Below are 19349 nucleotides of genomic sequence, written 5' to 3'. Positions count from 1 at the left end.
GTCAATTGCAGGGACAGTGACCTGGGCAACAATGTGGTTGAGGTGTCCTGCGCTACGCCACTCTTCTGTCTGGACTACAAGCCCACAGGGCCGTGTCCTCTGGAGAAAGACTGTCTGCCACACTGCACCTGCTGGGCTACCAACGCTGAGGATTCTACCTGAACTGCTACACCTGGGCCAGCTGGAGGAACCCATCCACCCTAACCTACCTTAGCAAAAACTGATCTTCAACCTCTGGCCCAACGCATCCTTGGGAGCTAAACGAAGTCTGGTAATACAAGTTTCCTCAGTATCACCCACACGAGCAGAGACGTCCCATCAGGACTACAGGCGGTAGGTGGTGCCTTCTCGTCCCCTAGTGCCGCGCCATAAAAACTGATGAGTGTCTAGTCGTTCTGCACGATACACATATAATGCAAAACCAGGAAACCGAAACAGCAAAACTACAAAGAGATTTTTCATTTTTAATGAATGCGTTAATTCTCTTTCAGTCCTATATAAAAACAATAGCAATTAAAAATTTTTTTTTTTTTAGGTAAAATATTTACATATAAACAAGTGACTGTGCAAAATGTTCAAGAAAAAGGGGAACATCTGGACATTGGGGTTTGATTTTCTGTAAAATAAGGAACAATTATTAAGCGCTGGTACAAAATACTGATTTTTCAGGAGTAATTTACAGGGTTTACATAGCAAACAAGTCCATTCAATGGAGAAACAGCATAGTTGCGTGTTATAAAGGGCAAACAAAATATGTACAATATTACTGTCAAATAATACAATGCTTGCAAAAAAATAGAGCCAATTAGTATATTTAATAGAAAAATAAGTAGAAAGTTGGGGATTTATGTCCAGATGACCATGTGACAAGGAGCAGGCCTGTCATTGAATGCAGACCTTTATCAGCAAAAGTAGTACAGTTTTCACCAGGTGTGTATGTCCTGTGTATGAGGTCATACGTGGAGACTGGCGATAGCTTCCGAACACCGAGAACGCCGGCTTGGTCTCGGCCGTTCCGCAGAAACCCTCCTTTCCTTTCCGATTCCAAAAGTTTTTTTTTTTTTTTTTCCTTCCTTCCGATCCTAGTCGAGTACAAAACCAACCAACAGTGCAATCAAAAGTACATTTTGTGTCATTAAAATAAAGCATTAATTACATAAATCTTAGTAGGAAATGTACCAAATGCTCTTGTCTAAAGTTATTTCTTCATCCCAGTTTCCTGCTCTTCTCAAAATATTTGGAAACAATAGACTCCTTCTCCAGCCGGCAGCCGGTCGCTACTGAGATGTGCCAACTCAACAAAAGAGAACAAACCGACGTATAAATAAGTTACTCCTAACTTTTAAAATTAAATAAAAAGGTAGTTTAAATTATCCTACAGTCAAAATCAACCAGCAAGGAGGAGACAGGTGTCACCAGCAACTCCAACTGTCCCGGTAACCGCATGATTAATTGCTTTGCCTTTGAAAATACAAATATATGGCTTATTTTTGGCAAGAAGGCAACTCAGTAAATGATGAGCAAAAGTCTGGTTCCAATGAAAGAATCCACAGGCCCTAATAACAGTAACAAAATAATTATTGTAACAATTATGTCTCATAGAAATCTGAGTTCTTAAACAGCTTTTTGTATAAACGGAAATAGAAAATGGATCGACGTTATGACTTCCTTTGTACATTTGTTCATTTGCATGTTACAAAAAGGCGTTCTCTTTAAAATGTATAATTTTTTTTATATATATATATTTATATATTTATATTTGCTAAAACAGGGAATTAAAAAGGGGGGAGGAAATCCAACGGTTGCTGAAAGCTGCCAGCCATTGTGTCCATGAGGGGGCGCTACTTGAGAAAGGCGCGATAGAGCAGGTGCGAGTGGCTGGTGCCCTTCTCGTTCTCCAGGCAGAAGAGCAGGTCCCTGAGGTTGACACGGGTGATACGCTGACGGGTGAACTGTCTGGAGGCTGCCGCACCAGAGCCGCCCGACAGAGAGGGGCTAGAACCCGAGCCCTGGGGGAGAGAGGAGGCTGGTGAGAGGGAGAATGCCGCTTCTTCCCTGCCTCTGTCTCAAAGAGCAGCGTGCTGGCTGATAAGAAGAGAATTACTCGCCTCCGCTCCAGCCCCACCCCCAGGCCAGTCCAGCTTCCGCTTCTTCCTGGGTCCGATGGCAGCCAGCGCTGTCAGGTTCGCATCCCGCTGCCTCATCTGAGCCAGTTCCTGTTGTTGCATCTGGTCAGCGCGGAGAGAAGGATGGGTCAAATACACACACGTACGGCCGTGTTATGTACGAAGCATAAATACGCAGCGCGCTCGTGTGCCGTCTCCTACCTCCTTGGCCTTCTGCTTCAGCCGCAGCTGCTCTGGGTCTTCCTGCCGCGATCGAGACTGAGCACAGAGAAGACACCAGGACATACCGTCAGTAACTTACTGTGCAGCCAGGTGTCGGCTGGACAAACATTGTCATTAAATTCTTCGCATCGTTATTAAGAGGATTCCTAAAATTACCGAGTGCTCATCACTCCTAACGCTAGAGGGCAGCAGAGGGGCGTGCTGTGGGTCAGTGCGCTCATAGAACTGTCCTCCAAGCAGGGGGGATGGGGGGGTGCACGGTACCTTTGCCGCCTTCAGGAGAATCTCCCTCTCCTGCTCCTCCTTCTTCTGCTTCTCCATGTGGTCCAGCTGCTCGAAGAACTTGAGTTGTGCACGAACATCGCTGATCTGCTCGTGCCGGCTGTCGTCCTGGAGCCAGAGAGCAGGAGAAAGAGCTTCGGCACTGACGCGGGACAGCGGCGAAATCAACGCTACAGTTGTCACCACACAGATACCCCAAGACAGTCAAAGAAAAGGGATGGGCAGGGGGTGCTCAAGCCCAGGTGCCCTTACCTTGAAGGAGATGTTCTTCTGCTGGGCAACCTGGGACACCTTCTCCAGCAGGTCCTGCAGCCTCTGTTGTGTAGCGTGGGACACCAAGTTCACCACCTCAGGTCCCAGCTCCACGATGCCATACTTCTTACCTTCAAACACAGGGACAGAGGAGGGTGAGTAGGCATGGACCCCACTGAATAATTAAAAATGGAACATGAGTCCATGAGATACGGCAGGTAGCTGGTGAGGAAACGGCGGGGGGCGCATGCCGCGTTCCCATTACCTATTTCGAGGAGCCTGCGGTGCAGCGTCGCTGTATACAGGAAGGCCTCATCCTTGCAGGAGCGCGTCACAGCGCCGACCAGCTCCGAGTTGGTGGCCAGGATGCGGGCGCTCTCCTCCGACAGGTTCACGCCGGCCATGGACGCCACGTCGTTGATGTCGTCGTCATCCCTGGGACAGACGAAGAGGTGGGGGACGGGATGATCAGCCACCACTACTGACCGTGACCCCAGTTACCCGTGGCTCACAGCTGAAACTGGCTTAAATTTATAAAGTGTTTGTATATAAGATGAGCAAAACTGTCGAAAGCAAATAAAGCGTTCAGTGGAAACTCTACACCACGTTGTTTTTCTTCGGTGTTGACCCTCAAAGACAAGACCGACAACACGACGCACCAGTACCACCAGCGGTCCTGTAACTCCGCCCCCGCAAACTCACCGAAAGGTGCCGCCCCCCGCATCCTTTGGCTTGTTCTTCTGGGCGGCAGACAGCGTGGCCACTGGGGGCGCCGGCACCTTCGCCCCCGCTAGGGCACTTTGCTTCACTAAGGGCACTGTGGGAAGTAGGGGATGATATAACTGGGCAGTTTAAACTCATCACATCTGGTGGTCAAAGAAGCACTTTGTCTCTCTCACACACACACAGAGGGGGGCCCTTACCTGTTTGAAGCGGCTTCACCTGCACCTGCGGCTGACCCAGCACGATGCGACTGTGCGGCGGCCGGAGGGTCACCATAGGGGTCTGGGTCAGCGTCACCTGGGGCGGTCGTACCACGGCCCCTTGCTGCTGGGATTGGTGCAGCACCTGCGGGGAGGAGTTTACCGTCAATCACCGGTTGTCATGGCAATGTCCATCACAGCAAAAGGACCATTTGATCCCAAGACAACTTGAGACTGCAAGCTTCAATCATAAACTACAGTTCTGCTTTTTTTTCTGATACAGAACTTGACAGGTTTGGTGAACAGTGAACTTTGCAAAAAAAAAAAAAATCATTCTAGGAGGTGCAGCCCATCACTGAGGTGAGCAGCTTTGGCGCAAATGTTTTGCTCAAAATTGAGGTTATGCTGTCAGCATGTAGAAAAGAGCATTGTCATCTACACAACACCTGTCTATAGGAACAAACAAGAAACCAGGGTAGAGTACAGTAGCAGTGTAAAGTGTGAGAGAGGGCGAAGCCTGCACTGGGGCAGATGGGATCAGAACATCCAGACACTCCAAGAGGTGAACGAGGGTCAAGGTCAGACGCAAACCAATCAATGGTGTCCATACCCTCTTCCCGTCTGCTGCTGATATTTCCACGGTAATGAAAAATTTGTGCCGAAACTGGTGACCAACTGAGCCAAACGACCATGTTATAATACGGTAATTCCAAGGGTTCGATCTGAGTCAAAAGCAGCGAAACGAACGAGCAGTAAAAAGCGAGATGCTTTACCACGGCCGAGCCGGCGGCAACAATTACGTTCGGGGGAAACTGGGGAGGTCAACGACAACGACACTCCGTGGCGTTCAGAGCGCCACACGCACCTCGTCCTCCACGATATAAACCGTGCGTCTGAGACCCCGAACGCTGTAATAACCTGGTAATTATCCAGGTAACAAACACTACAAAGAAGCGGAGGCACCGGGGGCCGGGCAGTTACCAGTGGCGCGGTCTGGCCCGGCTTGGCGTGTCCCGTTTGGGGCAGGCTGATGACGGGCTGCTGGAAGGTGCCGGCAGCGCTGACGACGCTGGCGGAGGCCGTCGAGGGGGCGGGGGGCCTTTGCACAGAGCTGCCCAGCACGACGGTGGTGAGGGTGGTGCCGCTCGCCGTGCCGCTCGGCTGCTGCGCTTGGCTCTGCTGGATGAAGGCCGCCGAGTCGGGAGTCATCGCCCGGAGGGCGGGGAGGCTCCTCTGCGGGCGGAGTTTAATTAGTTATTTAAATTGACCAAGTATTCCTGCGGAAAAACATTCTTCACCAGACACTGTGGCACAAGTCGCTGATGGATCGTTATAGAAGTCACTACATTCGCCATTCCTTGAAAACATCCCTTAAACTCCCTCTTCCGTGTACACACGCAAACTACCGATAAAAATGACAGGATGTTCATCGCTGCACGCGACACTGCGAATCCATGAGGAACGAGGACTTGGTTAACTAGACGCCCTGAGTTGACTAACGCAGTTTTGTGAATGCGACACAATCCCAGAAAAAGTTAGAACAAGGAGCCAGTGGCTTTTCAGAGATTATTTTCAATGGCATTTTCTTCATTTGCCAGAATATTTACTAAAATTTTTGTCTGTAGCGCAGTGAACGTGACCTGTGTTTACCCTCCTAGCCCACAGAGTGTGAGGCCACCTTAATTCAACTCACTCCCACAGTGTTTACAGCTCCTGCCTGGTTCCTGAGCGTCGGGGATCGATACCAAGATGAGGAACGCTGCTCATGTTTAAGGGACAAATCAATCGACAATCTACGCCGAATATGAGTTTGCAGAGACTACGCATTCTTATTTTCAGTAGTTTTAAACTTACTGTAAATCAACACTCATATACAGGTTAAAAGCCTTACAAAATACACACACACGCATATTGTCTGAAGCCACTTGTCCAAAGCCTAACCCGGCAACACGGGGCGAAAGGACACACCCAAGACGGGACGCCAGTCTGTCGCAAGGCACCCCAAGCGGGACTCGAACCCCAGACCAACCGGAGAGCAGGACCCAGCCAAACTTGCAGCACCACCGCATATTGGCTATGCTCAACATTTTTGCGCAACTTAATCAAGGAACATCTGTAGCTCAGCATTATGCTTTTCTCAATTGTCAGTTAGTGGGAAAAGTGAGTTTGCAGTTACAGACAAAACAAGTTATGAACAGACTTCCGGTCCCAATCACGTTTCTAGGTTCAGAAACACCCCACGCCCGCCCGCCCGCCCTCCCCATGCCCTCGACCCCCTGCAACGCGAAACAGAGCTCACCTTCAAGAAAGGCACAAGGTATGGCTGAGGTGACGAGTTGAGCTCCCGGTATAATCTGCTCGTGAAATCTTCCGCTTCGATCTTTCCTTCCTGTGAGAAAGGATGTAAACGTCAGGACGGTGCCGACGCTCCGCGACACGCTCGTTCTTCTGTTTTTCACACATCTCTGCTCATGTCGTCGTGTATTTTACACACTCTGAGGGCAGCTCTGTTCACCCCGTTCGCCACGCGTCACCCAGCCAGCCGAGGGCTCGGGACTCGAACCCGGTGCCCCACGCAGGACCGAGCGGCACCCTAGAGGTGCATCAGGAAGAAGACGCCTACCAAGAGGCTCTTCACCAAGTCCTTCACGTTGGCCGCAGTTTCCGAGGACTGCTTCCCACTGGAGGCCAGCTTGATGAGCGTGGACAGGAAGTTCTTGCACTTCTTCACATTCTCCATGGTCTCCTGGGCACGAGAGAAGCACCCAAGTGGGAATTTTAACAAGCGTTTGATCGCACGCCCTCCCGTTTAAGAGCGCGGTCCAATGGGTTCGGCCCAACGCACCGTTGTCGTGGTGACGGTAGCCCCAGGCGTCGCTGCGACCGCCCTCTGGGCTGCGCCCGGCTGCGCCGCCGCCGGGGTGCCGATGGAGGTGGCTGTGGCTGCGCCGCCAATCACAATGGGGTTCTACAGGAAGTGAGACAGGAAGCAGCAGGTCAGACTGACAGGCCCACGAGCAGGGAGACAGGTGGGGAAAAGGACAAGGACAGACGCAGAACAAATCACGACACGTTGGTCAGAATACAGGCTACATTAAAGCTGAGGCTCCACAGCGGGCAACTACATAACTCATAACAGTTATTACAGCTAATTAATAATCAGTCGTGACGCTGCACTTCAATAGTCGTCTTTAACGGATGCCTTTGGACAGGGTGTCCTGCAACATCACATAGTCACTATACTGTGATTTACCCCTTTATGCAGCACAGTGTTTTATATACTCGGCTCACAATAAGTATGTTGATCAAGGCAACTGGAGCAGGAGTGGGATTCAAACCAATAACCTCCAGACCGCAAGGCAATAGTCCCTAATGTCTGCGCCCCCTGCAGCACAACTTGGAACTTCAATGTTCGAAACTGTACAAGCTTTGGCAGACAAACGTAATTAAAGGAAGTTATGGTGTCCGTGTCACACGGGCAGGCGGCACAGGGACACGCAGCAGAAACAGGACACCCATCTGGTGCAGGTGGCAGCAAGCCGGCGTTCAGCCCTATGAGCTCAGATGGCACACACACACACACACACGCAGCACCAAGACCAGGCTTTCACCAACAACCTGGCGTGTGGAGGAACATGCCATGGAGCGACAATACAAGGAGGGGATATAAACCCAGCCCTTCCCACAACGCTGAGGGTCCTGACTGCGTACCTGCAAGACAGGTGGTCTCTGCAGCGTGGTAGTGGCCGGCACGGAGGCCTGGCCGGGCGACGTCTGCTTGATGATGGTCGTGGGGGTCATCTGCCTAGTAAGGATGGAGGTGCCCGGACCCTGGAGGAACGACATAAAGCTTTACCTTCTTAACCAGTCTTCTTTACCATACACCCAGGTAAGTTCCCAGGAGTCAGAATAGCGCCTGTAAGGTAACGGTACGAGACCAATACTCTCGTTCGGCACAAAGAAACTGGCAACACGGTCACTTCTGCAGCCAATGTTATCTTTATTTTTATTATTACTTATTTCCGTGATTAACTGTTACTTAGCTCGCAAGTTTGTCCAAGGCAACTGCACTGATTTTACCTATTTATGCAGCTGGGTCATTTTTTACTGTGTTAATTCAGGGTAAGTACCTTGATCGAGAGTTCGACGGTAGGACATGGGATTCAAACGCGGATCCATCCGCTTTAAGGTAACTAACCACTAAGGGAGCTGTCCAAACTGGAGCGTACTGCACAGAACCAGAAGCGAAGGCCACTCACTTGGACTGGGGCGATCTGGACCTGGGGGGTGCTGGTGGGCGTGGCCGGCCGGGGGGTCATAGCGCTCTGCGACTGCGACTGCGCCTGCATCTGGGCCAGCGTCTGCTGGTGGATCATCAGCAACTGCCCACTGTCGCTGCGCACCAGAACCATGCCTGCGCAGACGAGAGCCACACATCGCTTAGTTGCAGCATACGCACACGCAGATACCTGACGCCCCTGCAGGAAACACTCTCACCCCGCAAACACTACCATTAAGCAGGAGCTCATCAGGTCAAACACACACACACCCTCAAAAGTAAGAAACTTTCCACTTTAGAGGTAAATAACATAAGACCCTCCGGTAACCGTGGCAACCAGGTGAAGAGGCAGCAACTTGTCATTAACTGACAGAGTGAAGCCGACTATAAACCGCGTGCCGGTCAGCCTTCCCTGAGGGGGGTTCGAGAGGACTTGAAATCAAAACAGTGTCAGTAAAGACGCATGGCGCTGCGGGGCACAGGGGTTGCGACCTCACAGCCTACAGGACAGGGTGCAGCTGCAACAGGTCTTCTAACAAACAGATGAATCCTGTAGTATCGCGCACGCGTACCCTCACTGCGTTTGTGCAACACACTCGACATGCACCTGAGGCAAGTGCACTCACACACCTGTCAGTATCACTCCCCCACCGTGCTGCGAGCAGCAAACCACACACAGAGTAGGGGGGTTCAGGTCCTGAGGGCAACACCCCCAGACATACACGGTCCGTGGCGCGAGACCCATTTGACAGCTGCGCACCCAAAGCCCACCGTTCAGGTAAGCTGACCGCACACTGCCGGTGCAAAGGTCGGGGACGAGGGCCACCACGGGGTCACCAGTTCAACAGAGGGAGGGGGGAGCGTAGAAGGAAGGGCAGCTGGCCCCAGAGCCGCCATCTGATGCGGGACGTGAACCAATCAGAGGTTACTGCAGCGGGGGGGGGGGCAGTCACGTGACACGATAACGACAGCAGCGGCGAGAATGACCGCAGCCGATGACGCGTTTTCTCCGTGAACTCCTTGGCTGCGGACAAGGGGTCGCGACCCCGCGAACTATCGGGTCACCTGGGGGCAGCTGGATGTTCTGGATGTTGGGCGGGTTCTGGGTCGCCTGGGGGAGCCTCGGGGCCAGCACCTGGGGAGCGATGGGTCGGATCCCCGCAGCGGGGGCCGCCGCAGCCACCGCCGCTACGGGCGTGGGGGTCGCAGTCCTCGGGGAACTCTGCAGCACCGGGCTTTTGGAGACCCCTGCCGGGGCCGCGGGCTGGGGGACCGCCGGGGGGGCGCCCTTGGGCGACTGTCCGCTGCTCAGCGCCGCCGTCTGCACCATCTGCGGGGTCGCACCCGTGACGCAGGACGCGACGACCGCGCCGCTGCCGTTGGGTGTCGTCGTGCCCGGAGCCGCCGCCGCCACCAAATGCACGGGCGGCCTCGCGAGCGCCACAGTGGGTCCGACGCTCGAACCCGGCGCCGAGGCCGCGGCGGGGGCAGGGGCGGCGGCGCTCTGCACGCTCACGAAGGAGGCCTGGATGACGGAGCCCTGGGGGGTCGCGCCCGCTCCCGGGCCGTTGTTGACAGGTGTGGCGGCGGGTCCCGCGCTGTCCGCGCGCTGCTCCGCCGCGCGCTGCTCCGCGGCGCTCCCCGAGCCGTGCGAGTTCGGCACCCCTCCGCCGTTCAGCGTCTTCACCCGGACTGACACGCCGGGCTTTCCTCCCTGTCCGGGCGCCGAAGCCGAAGAAGCCGAAGAAGCCGGGGTGTCGGGGGCGGCTGCGAGTGCAGAAGAAGCAGGGACCCCCGGGGCTCCGGAGTCGACGGCGGCTGAGGCTGGAGACCTGGTGCTGTTGATGACACCTCCCTGCGGCTGCGCGCGAGTCCCTGTGGGAACGGAAACAGCAGGACAGCGCTCGAGTCGAGTCGAGTCGAGTGCACCGCGCGCGCAAGTAAGTAGCAAAGTACACAAGCGCGCGCGCACTCGTTCGCTCGCTCGCTCGCCACACGTACGCGTACGCGCACATGATGATACACAGACAGGCGCACACGCGCGCCCGCACACACAAACTCGGGGTCCGAGCGGCCGCGCACGCGGCGCCGCTTCCGTTTGCCACACTTCAAAAAAAAAAAAAAAAGGAAAAGCACGCGCTCACCTGCTTTCCCCGCCGCCGCTGCCTCCTGCGCCGCGAGACCCGCTCTGCTCTCACGGACATTCGCGCCCGCTGTGGGGCCGCCGACATGGTTGGCCAGGGCCTGAGGCCGCGCGCCGGCGTTTGCGTGTCCTGGCCCCGCGAGTTCGCACTCCAGAGACCCCACGAGGTCACTCACTACTTTCTCGTCCACCTCTGTGTTGAAGAAAACCTCGTCCAGCAGATCGGAGCCTGCCGCCATCTTTACTCCGCTGTGTTTAGTGTTGGGGGGGGTAGGTCTGGAAGGTGGTACCGCGCATGCACAGTGTAGACGCGACGTCATCGAAAAGGGATCCCGCTATGTTCTGATTGGCTGCGTCCAGATTTAAAGGGCGGGACAAATGGCTGAAAGCGTCATTATCGAGTAAGGAGAGGATGATACAGCACCGCTTTCAGAGGAGCTACGGGGCTTGGAATTGAGTTGAAAATGTGTGACGTTATTCGGTTTCGTTTGTGATTTGAGGGGACCAGATGATCTCAGAATTGCTTCCTTTAACGTTTTCGGGTGGGCAATTCTACTTCGGAGCAATCCGACACGTATAAAACGAGTCGGACTGCAAGCCTCCGCTGTGCAGGTTTTGTACTTGCAGCCCAAGATGGCTGCGCTGTTTTTGTTCAGCGAGTCCGAGGCGCCTTTGGCAGAGAGCGCCCCCTCCCGCCCCTGTGGTCAAACAGGAGAACTGCACGTACCCGGCGTCGCTGTGGAGTGAGAAGAGCGGCATCGTCTTAGAACGTCGACAGAACTTGAGAGTCTCTGAACATCATGTTGACGTGCAGTTTCTGAACTGCCTTCTCATACACACCAATACAAACTGAGATCTGAAGGTCGCCAGAAATAGAAGTGTGAAATGTTTACTTGGTAAATTGTCAGCCTTAGTAAACGACTCGTTTAATCTTATATAAGTTAATATGTCCTAACTTGAGCATAATTTATACACTATAGTGTATTTAAACATCCTATCTGGGCTTCTAATTGCGTGCATATATTTTGGCTAAATATTTGTCCATCCATACATGCTTTTGCACAGCATAGCTTAAAATGATGTTAGTAGCTCAGGGGCACAAGGAGCCCTGACTCTCATACTGTCATTTTTACACCTTTAGCCAGACTCCTACGTGCTGCCCAGCGCTACACAATAATCATTCCCAAAAGTGTCATTTCAGGGCAGCTTCTGAAACGTATCTTTTGTCAGCGGTTTCTTCCAATTTAACTCTCTGAAATGTGCTTTTTTTCTCTAAAACTCAACTAAATATATATGTGTATATAATTATTTACCAGCGGAGGAAAACCTCCGCCTTCTGTAACATAAAATCTTTTGTACTCGCTTAACGAGGTAAGCCCTACACCAACACTACTAACTAAGGACTCGACTTTAACTGACATGGCGGAGCAGGGAAAGGGTTAAGTCTGTGCGGCTCTGACTTTGAGCACGTATCACGTATGCAGAAATAAAAATGATGATTATTGTTCCTGTATTAAATATGTACGGCTTCCCATTTCTGCGCTGAGCGGGTGGGCGGGGCCTGCTCGTTGGAAGGGGGCGTGTCCGCACTTGTCGGAACTGGTGGCCCATAAAGCGGAGCGGCGCGGCGCAGCACACCTGGTCCTCATCGGGACCTGTCGGTCGTCGGAAGTTGCTTCGCGAGCTCCTTCGAGGTCGGCGTCTGTGCGCGACACCTCCGGCATCATGAGCGGTGGGACGCCCTATATCGGCAGTAGAATAAGTTTAATCTCGAAAGCGCAGATCCGCTATGAGGGCATCTTGTACACGATCGACACGGACAACGCCACCGTGGCTCTTGCAAAAGGTGAGCCGGAAGTAAGGATGTCAGCCTTCCTCCCCCCCGATGGAATTGTTTTTTACTGCATTGCACTTTGGGGAGTGTTCTCTGCAAATTTGAGGAGTGGAGTGGGTCCACCTCCTCCTCCTCATCAGCATTTTGTCATATTCTTGGTTGAGGCTTTGGACTGACCCATAAATGAATGGTCGTGTTAAAAAATGCCACCAAACAAACTCGGGAGGTTTTGTCTTGCCCTGTTTCAAAACCTCCCAACCCCCCTCCCCCGTTTGCCCAGTGAGGTCGTTTGGGACCGAAGGGCGCCACGCCGAGCGGCCTGTGCCCCCCCGAGATGAGATCTACGAGTACATCATCTTCAGGGGAAGCGACATCAAGGACATCACGGTTTGTGAGCCCCCCAAGGTCCACCACAGCCTGTCCCAGGACCCTGCTATCGTGCAGGTGAGGAGGAGGCGAAGGAATCGCCACCTGAACCGCCTTTGAACCTTTAAAATTGGGATTCTATCGATTCGCAAAGTAAAAGTGCTTCTTGTTGTCTTTAAGTCCTCCATCAGCAGCAGTTCGGCGCCCTACAGCCCCTACCGGGCCATGATGCCCCCCTACGGCCAGCTGGCCGCCAGCACTCTGCTCAACCAGCAGTATGCAGCAGCACTCCACCTCGGTGAGTGGTGACCGGTGGTGGACTGACCGCTTCTTGTATTGTTAGACTCAGCTGAACTGAAGCCCAGTTTGTTCAGTGGGGAGCAGGTGGCATAGTGGTTAGCGCTGTAGGTTTGGGTTCCAACTTGTGCTCCACCACCTTCAAGCAAGATGCTTGCCGTCAGCTGATGCACTAAAAATATTACGTACCTTAATACCTTGCAGATGGGTAAATCGGTGTAATGGTGACTAATGAAAGGTGTTGTCGCTTGAATAAGTTCAAGTTATACTATTACATAATCAGTTTAAGTACCTTTCTTAAAGCTGCGGGAGCAGGGAATGGACTTGAATCCGCTACCTTCGTGGCCTGGCAGGCTGATTTCCTAATCGTTCTATGAACCACCCTTTTAACTAGGAGACTACCTTTGTAGTCTTTTCCTTAGAATGTGTCATTTAATGAATTAACTTCTGTGCCTTAGTACATCTCTCGGTTGTTTTTGGAGAAAAGTAATGTGAGTTAAGCTACTTGATACTGATTTACCAATTTATTCAGCTGGTTAATTTCACTATTGTATCTTAATGAAGGGTACAACAGCAGGAGGTGGCATTTGACCCTGGGTCCTTCAAGTGTAACATGACGGCTATAACCTGTCACCTGCTGCCTGTGGTAGTCACGTGCCTCTTTGACATGGTACTCCCCTGTCCGCAGGAGCAGGGCTTCATGGGCTCCCGGCAAGACGGGCTCCCACAGTGGAGCAGGCCGTGCAGACCATGCCACCAGAGAGTGTGCCGGCAAAGGGTCCACCCACCGTCCAACAGCAGGGCCGTGAAGTCCCGTGGCCACCCCAGCAACCCTCCTCCCAGAGGAGGCCCAGCAGTAAGCGGTGCTGGGTTTGGGGTTTACTTGCCATTACTGCTGGCTTGGGTCTCAACTGATTTAGCCCTCCCCATTGTAATTTTTCTTCCTGAAGATCCAGAAGTAATTCAGCAGGTGGACGCTGCTCGCATCCAAGCACAGAACAGTGAGGACAACCGTAGACCACAGAGACGACGGCAAGGTGAACATCCAGCAGTTAGCAGTGAATCATCGTGAAACTTAAAGTAAACCTTCAGGGGTTTTTTTTCAGGGGATGGTGGTCAGTAAACCCTGAACTGAGGTGATGTTGTTGCGGTGTCCTGACATACTATAGGCTTGTCATGTATTAATACTGATATCAAATTGGACCACTGATCAGGTGGTGGAGGATCACTTTTCTGAATCCTGAAACTTGTTAGAAGTTGCCCGTTGTTTCATGGGCGGAAGTTCCCATCTAGCCCAAGTTGAAGACAAATTCATTAATAAATTATTCATTATCAAATTAAAAATGCTGTTTGTACACGCGCTCCTCAGGAACCCGGCGCTCCCGGAATCGTGGGAGGGGTCAGATTATTGTTGGAAATGCGAAGCCCAGCACTCTCCAGTTTGACTCAGACTTCGACTTTGAAAGTGCAAATGCCCAGTTCAACAAGGAAGACCTCGAGAAGGAGTTGCAGGACAAACTGACTGTCAAAGGTACCAGCGGGTTGCCGGTCGCTTCGTGTTTAGGAAGTGCACTGTAAAGCAGGGTAACAGTTTTTACCTAGGTCCCAGGAGTTCAATGTATAAATGATGTGGTTCTGAACTTGGGGATTCAGCAGGTGGTGTAATTAGAGCTGTCATCTTGCAAAGGACCTGGGTTTAAATCCTTATTCTTGCTATAGTACCCTTGATTGAGATACTTTGTGCTGAATTGGTTCTGTAAAAAATGAGTGGACTAGTGTAAGGTTTGTACATGAAAGTCCCTGGAAAAAACAGCCAGACTAAATTCTGGGTCCAAGTTTAGTGTTGAAATTGGACAGCACGTCCCACGGTGAAGTGGACTTGTCTTGCCGAGCAGAGTCCGAGGAGAAGATGGACTCCGGGGTGGACACACAGAACAGTGAGGGAACTGTGGAGGAAGACCCCCTGGGACCCAAGTGCTACTACAACAAGTCCAAATGCTTCTATGACAACATCTCATCAGAGCTAAAGTCCAGGTACATCTCGCAGCCCTTTCTCTCGCACTGAGCACATTCTCACGTTCAGTGAGAAACTACCTGATTTTCCGCAAGGCTTTGGTTTGAGGCGAACTCGCTGAGGAACAGCATCACAGGTGTGCTCTTCCAGCTTATTGGGTTTCTTCCAGGAGGACAACCTGGGCTGAAGAGAGGAAGCTGAACATGGAGACTTTTGGCGTCCCCGGCAGGTTCCTCAGGGGTCGTGGGTTCCGCGGAGGTTTCCGAGGTCGCAGGGGACGGGGCATCGCCCCACCTGCGCAAAAAGCAACCAGTGGCCGTCTGTGAAGGCGGGTGAGCATCTCCCATGTAGTCCCTTGGGAATGCATCTGGTGTTTGTGCAGATCTGCCTGTGTGTGTGTGACAGATGTATGTGTTTGGAGTGGCTGTGACTACAGCTGGAATATTATTAAAAGGTGATGTTCCCTGGTCCCCATAGACACTTTAGAGGCTTTATTTTGAGATCAAGCTTATTACTTTGTGCACAACTGAATTTTTTTTTTTTTAATATTAAAAGTTGCCCCATGTTTGTACGGGGACTTGAAGCACTTTTTTTTCCCCCGTCCCCATTTAGAGTAATTTAAATTACTTCGTACTATAGATGAGGCACACCACCTTCAGACAGGTGAAAGTTGTGCTGAACACCGGCTGATGTTCAGCCTTGTTGTACAATTGTAAATACTGTAGTCATGCGGTGGAATGATTTGACAGCATTAATAAGTTTGACGAATGGAGTCATATCCCAATGTTTATGGCTGAGTTGCTGTCATTTTGAATTTTGTTTACTGTGGAATTGTAGTGCTGATCTGTCGCTAATAAATGGAGTATCTGGTGCCATGTTTGAGTCCTCAGTACTGATGTGGTTGTGGTAAACTTGGTGTTTGGATATTGCATAACTTTTTTTTATAAATGTATAAAACCTTGATGAGAATGACATGCAGAACAAAACTGGAACAGTGTCACCTCTTTAGTTTTTATTGTTCTTTAAAGAACTGGAGACCCTGCTCTAGGGCCTGAAGTGTCCAAACCCTTTTCCCCACACTAAGATTTCTTTTTTTTCTCGCTCTCCTCCTTTTCCTTCTCAATGTCTGAGACAACCGCTTCAATTTCTTCTGCACTCAGGATCTGTGGAGGCAGTGTTAAAGAACACTTATTGTTTCACTGTTAAGGAGTAGCTGCTCAGTGCAGCTTATAAACATGGTGGAACAGTTACAGTAAGTATTGCCTGTGGTTTCATCTAGACCACTGCAGCACTAAGTTATGAATACTAGAATGTAATGTGTAACATTTCCATAAGTGATTGTTCATTCTCTTCCAAAAACCAGAAATGTGCCACAGTAAACACATCTTTAAACCAATTATCCTAAATTGGTTAGTGCCTTCAGTCTATAAAGTTCAGATATAAATCCTCCCTAATCAATATGCCCAGTGATCAGTTTTAAGCAGCATTTATGCTGCAATGTACTTTCTCTATATGGTCCCTAGTTATAGTATTTAGTGGGGAGTAAAGCTGTATACAAAATGTTTCTAGTCATGTGTGGGACCCATGAAGTCCTTCTATATTGGTGTTTAACCAGTGTGTGCCTTCCAGTGCATTACACTGCAAACCTTAAATCCTTAACCTCTGCAATTTGAAGATTTAATAACCCTTAAACTGATCAGCTAGACTAAATGGCTCAGTCCAGCTAAGACAGGGTGGAGTTGACATGCTTGCCCTGCCTTTGTGTAGGTACATTACACTGAGCACCTGCAGAGGTAGACAAGTAACTTCAGGTTTACTGTAATGTACACTTGCTTTGGAGAAGTGTCTGTAAAATAAGATGCTGAGCAGATTTCCAACAGACCTTCAAGGGTTCGTCCCGTTTCATGATGGCAAGTTCGATGTTCTTCCCGCCTGATTGCACAACCTATGAAAACGGTAACAATTAAAATCCATCTTTACCATAGTGTCTGTAAGCAAGTAATTACCTGTCATTCTGCCCTCTCCTTCCTAAAAACTAGTTGTGCCACATGGGAACATGCATGCTGCCTTGAATAAAGCAAAATTTGGCAGCAGTGTTGCCCTGAATGAAGTGGCTGTAAGTTTATCCATTGCTGAGTAATGGGTGCTAATTCCACCCCAACGATGCATTTTGGTCTAATCCAAAGTCAACTGCTGCTCTTGCCTCAAGCAGTGCTCTGACCCCCAGCTTTATGGTACCGCTGTCAGACTCCACATCTTCCTCCTTGTAGTTCTTCTCCAGGAACTCCCGTACAGTCTTCGCAGACCTCCCAATGGCATTTGCCTGCCACAAGAAGCACGCGGGAGTGACCACAGCTGCAGGAGCTCTTCCATTCCGGAAGTGTTATACTCAGGTCAAGCTAGTGAGGCTTCTCAATGCAGCAAGTATATGCAATAAGGTAAAATCAAAACAACTGGATTTACGTTTTGGATCAACTTACCAGTACATGAGGTAGTTCCACATTATGAACATAAACCAAAGTCATGAGTGTTGAAGATTTACCTTAATGTAGTCTCTGTGTTCTATAAAAACCTTCAAGTGGAATATTTAAAATGCCGTATTTCATCTCCGCGAACTCCTAGTCAGGGCCGACTGACACGACGGGAACGCTGTTGTCCTGGAACTTACTTTCCACGCGTGGTATGTTCCAGAAGGGTCGGTCTGGTACAGGCGAGGCGTCCCGTCAAAGTCGAAACCCATGATGAGGGCAGAAATGCCGAAGGGGCGGCGCCCGTTGCTCTGAGTATATTTCTTAACGAAAAGAATGTGCAGTGTGAGAGAGTGCTTGATATCCCCCAGCAAGCCAAACCTGCGACACACCCTGCTGCTTCATTGACACCACTTTAATAAAGCTGCATGTTGGTAATATACGTAAGCGCAACTGCTTAAGCACAAAGTATGTCTTTATTAACTACTGGAGCAGATTTTCAAAACACCAACATCTTTTGACAAAGTCAAAAATTGCCACCAAGATTACAGCAAGCGGGTCACGCAAGTCTTTGCCATTCACTCGAACCTGGCGGGAGGCACCAGAGGGGCCTCGGGACAGCCGACTCTCACCTGTTTGAGGCTGGAAATAAAGCGGGTGATGTACTCGATGGTCACGGGGTCCTCCACGGTCAACCTGTGACTCTGACATTCCACTCTCGCCCTGTTGATCACGATCCTGGCATCGGCTGTCAGGCCTGAACGGGAAATAAGACATGGCTCCGTACTACGCACCGCACGTACGGAAGACGCACGTCAAGTGGACCCGGGAGCACTGACGCTCGTACTGTGTGGGCAAGATGATGATCTACGTGCTTTCGGTTGGCAGTACGATTCCAGCATTTTGGAAGGGATCTGACACGGTGGTTCGAGTTCCTCCTCGATGTCATGTTCAGGTGTCAAAGCCCTCTATGGGAAAGTAGGGCAGGTGTGTAGAAGCTGTGCTGTGCTTGGTTAACTACAGTACACGTGTGTTCTTCGACAGAGCGAGCGGGAGCAATGATGGACGCACGTATCGACGGTTCGATGGAGGGACGGGGTAAAAGTCAGACCTGCGAAAGCCATGAATACGTTGTCATCCAGGACGCAGATCTTGCGCACCGTCCTGTCATCCTGGAGTTTGGCCACCGACTTCTTCTCCACTCCAAGCGCGACGATGTTCTTGCCTCTCACTCCCACCTGAAAGCAGAGAGCGGACTGAGGAAACTGCGTCCCGGACACGCTGAGCGAGAGCGGCGCCATCCGGCACGCGGCGGCCTCGCGAAACGGCACTATTGTACCATGGACCGAGAGGGGTTCTGAACACTGAGACAGTCCAGGCAGGAGGAGACTTCCACTGTTCTGTCCTCCGCTGATCTGGGACCAGTTTAACTGCACCAAACCAGCCAGGCAGCAACAGACACAGTCAAGGAGGAGGAAGGGAAGCGGCTCCAGTCCGCAGAGTGAAGAAGACCCACTTGACGGTGATATGATGAGCCATAACTGATCACATGAACTCTGAAAGCGCCGCGCACTCTGCACGTTCTGTGAGGTAGAGCTAAAGCGGTGCTTCCGGTGCGAACTCACCGCCGTGGAGCCCTTCTTCACCGCCTCCTGCGCGTACTCCACCTGGAACAGGTGTCCGTCCGGCGAGAACACCGTGATGGCGCGGTCGTAGCTCATGATTTTGAACCCGAGAAAATTCACTAAACTGAATTTGTTCTCCTTCAGTGAGGATTCGGCGGCGCTCGGCGAGCGGACACGTTCGCGGGGAAAAGCGAAAGCAAAAGCGCGATGAGCGCGCGAAGGAGCCGAGTCACGGCGCGCGCCGCCTCTTCCGCCACATACGCTGTCACGCTGTCAGGCCGGCCGCGCGGCCAAGGCAGAAGGGGAGCGCGCGGGCGCGACGGCGAGGATTCTCCGCGTGCGCCTGCGCGACAAAAGCGAGCGGCCGCCTCACTGCTTCTGAATAAAAAGTGTGTGGCAGCAGCTCTACTACAGTGTAGTAATACGGGGGGGGGGGGCTGTACCAAAGGATGAGAGGGGGGGGGTCTGTCATTACCCCTCCTCGGGCGGCGGGGGGAAGAGGGGGGGTCTGTCCGACG

General features: G+C 51.6%; 3 protein-coding genes across 3 annotated transcripts; 1 reads left to right on the top strand and 2 right to left on the bottom strand.

Moving 5' to 3' along the window:
* Window positions 1-507: 507 nt before the first annotated feature.
* On the bottom strand, window positions 508-10481 carry taf4a (TAF4A RNA polymerase II, TATA box binding protein (TBP)-associated factor). Its single transcript, XM_029248593.1, has 16 exons — window positions 10229-10481; window positions 9150-9959; window positions 8065-8219; window positions 7517-7636; window positions 6651-6773; window positions 6429-6551; window positions 6105-6194; window positions 4787-5038; window positions 3806-3950; window positions 3585-3699; window positions 3148-3317; window positions 2883-3013; window positions 2613-2738; window positions 2328-2384; window positions 2109-2228; window positions 508-2009 (listed from the first exon to the last, which is right to left on the bottom strand). The coding sequence occupies exons 1-16, from the start codon at window positions 10464-10466 to the stop codon at window positions 1842-1844; spliced, it is 2943 nt and encodes a 980-aa protein (XP_029104426.1). The 5' UTR covers window positions 10467-10481; the 3' UTR covers window positions 508-1841.
* A 936-nt stretch (window positions 10482-11417) lies between these two features.
* Window positions 11418-15237, top strand: lsm14b (LSM family member 14B). Its single transcript, XM_029248933.1, has 8 exons — window positions 11418-12073; window positions 12342-12505; window positions 12608-12725; window positions 13413-13580; window positions 13684-13761; window positions 14094-14255; window positions 14620-14758; window positions 14908-15237. The coding sequence occupies exons 1-8, from the start codon at window positions 11953-11955 to the stop codon at window positions 15062-15064; spliced, it is 1107 nt and encodes a 368-aa protein (XP_029104766.1). The 5' UTR covers window positions 11418-11952; the 3' UTR covers window positions 15065-15237.
* A 493-nt stretch (window positions 15238-15730) lies between these two features.
* LOC108936558 (proteasome subunit alpha type-7-like) lies at window positions 15731-19231 on the bottom strand. Its single transcript, XM_018755998.2, has 7 exons — window positions 18832-19231; window positions 18318-18444; window positions 17839-17963; window positions 17407-17529; window positions 16942-17061; window positions 16621-16683; window positions 15731-15901 (listed from the first exon to the last, which is right to left on the bottom strand). The coding sequence occupies exons 1-7, from the start codon at window positions 18925-18927 to the stop codon at window positions 15818-15820; spliced, it is 738 nt and encodes a 245-aa protein (XP_018611514.1). The 5' UTR covers window positions 18928-19231; the 3' UTR covers window positions 15731-15817.
* Between the last annotated feature and the right edge of the window lie 118 nt (window positions 19232-19349).

This window comes from Scleropages formosus, chromosome 24 (assembly GCF_900964775.1).
Source record: "Scleropages formosus chromosome 24, fSclFor1.1, whole genome shotgun sequence".
Taxonomy (NCBI): Eukaryota; Metazoa; Chordata; class Actinopteri; order Osteoglossiformes; family Osteoglossidae; genus Scleropages; species Scleropages formosus.
The sequence above is the reverse complement of the archived record's forward strand: the minus strand, read 5'-3'. Positions and strand labels throughout refer to the sequence as shown.

What these genes read in the sequence shown, in the direction of transcription:
- lsm14b (XM_029248933.1), top strand. Translation starts at nt 11,953, where the DNA reads ATGAGCGGTGGGACGCCCTATATCGGCAGTAGAATAAGTTTAATCTCG. An exon ending in AGGACCCTGCTATCGTGCAG is followed by an intron (nt 12,506 to 12,607) that starts GTGAGGAGGAGG and finishes GTTGTCTTTAAG; the next exon opens with TCCTCCATCAGCAGCAGTTC. An exon ending in CTCCCAGAGGAGGCCCAGCA is followed by an intron (nt 13,581 to 13,683) that starts GTAAGCGGTGCT and finishes AAGATCCAGAAG; the next exon opens with TAATTCAGCAGGTGGACGCT.
- LOC108936558 (XM_018755998.2), bottom strand. Translation starts at nt 18,927, where the DNA reads ATGAGCTACGACCGCGCCATCACGGTGTTCTCGCCGGACGGACACCTG. An exon ending in TGAAGAAGGGCTCCACGGCG is followed by an intron (nt 18,445 to 18,831) that starts GTGAGTTCGCAC and finishes CTCTGCTTTCAG; the next exon opens with GTGGGAGTGAGAGGCAAGAA. An exon ending in TTATTTCCAGCCTCAAACAG is followed by an intron (nt 17,530 to 17,838) that starts GTGAGAGTCGGC and finishes CTTTTCGTTAAG; the next exon opens with AAATATACTCAGAGCAACGG.
- taf4a (XM_029248593.1), bottom strand. Translation starts at nt 10,466, where the DNA reads ATGGCGGCAGGCTCCGATCTGCTGGACGAGGTTTTCTTCAACACAGAG. An exon ending in AGCGGCGGCGGGGAAAGCAG is followed by an intron (nt 9,960 to 10,228) that starts GTGAGCGCGTGC and finishes CCGTTCCCACAG; the next exon opens with GGACTCGCGCGCAGCCGCAG. An exon ending in GGGGTGGGGCTGGAGCGGAG is followed by an intron (nt 2,010 to 2,108) that starts GCGAGTAATTCT and finishes TCTCTCCCCCAG; the next exon opens with GGCTCGGGTTCTAGCCCCTC.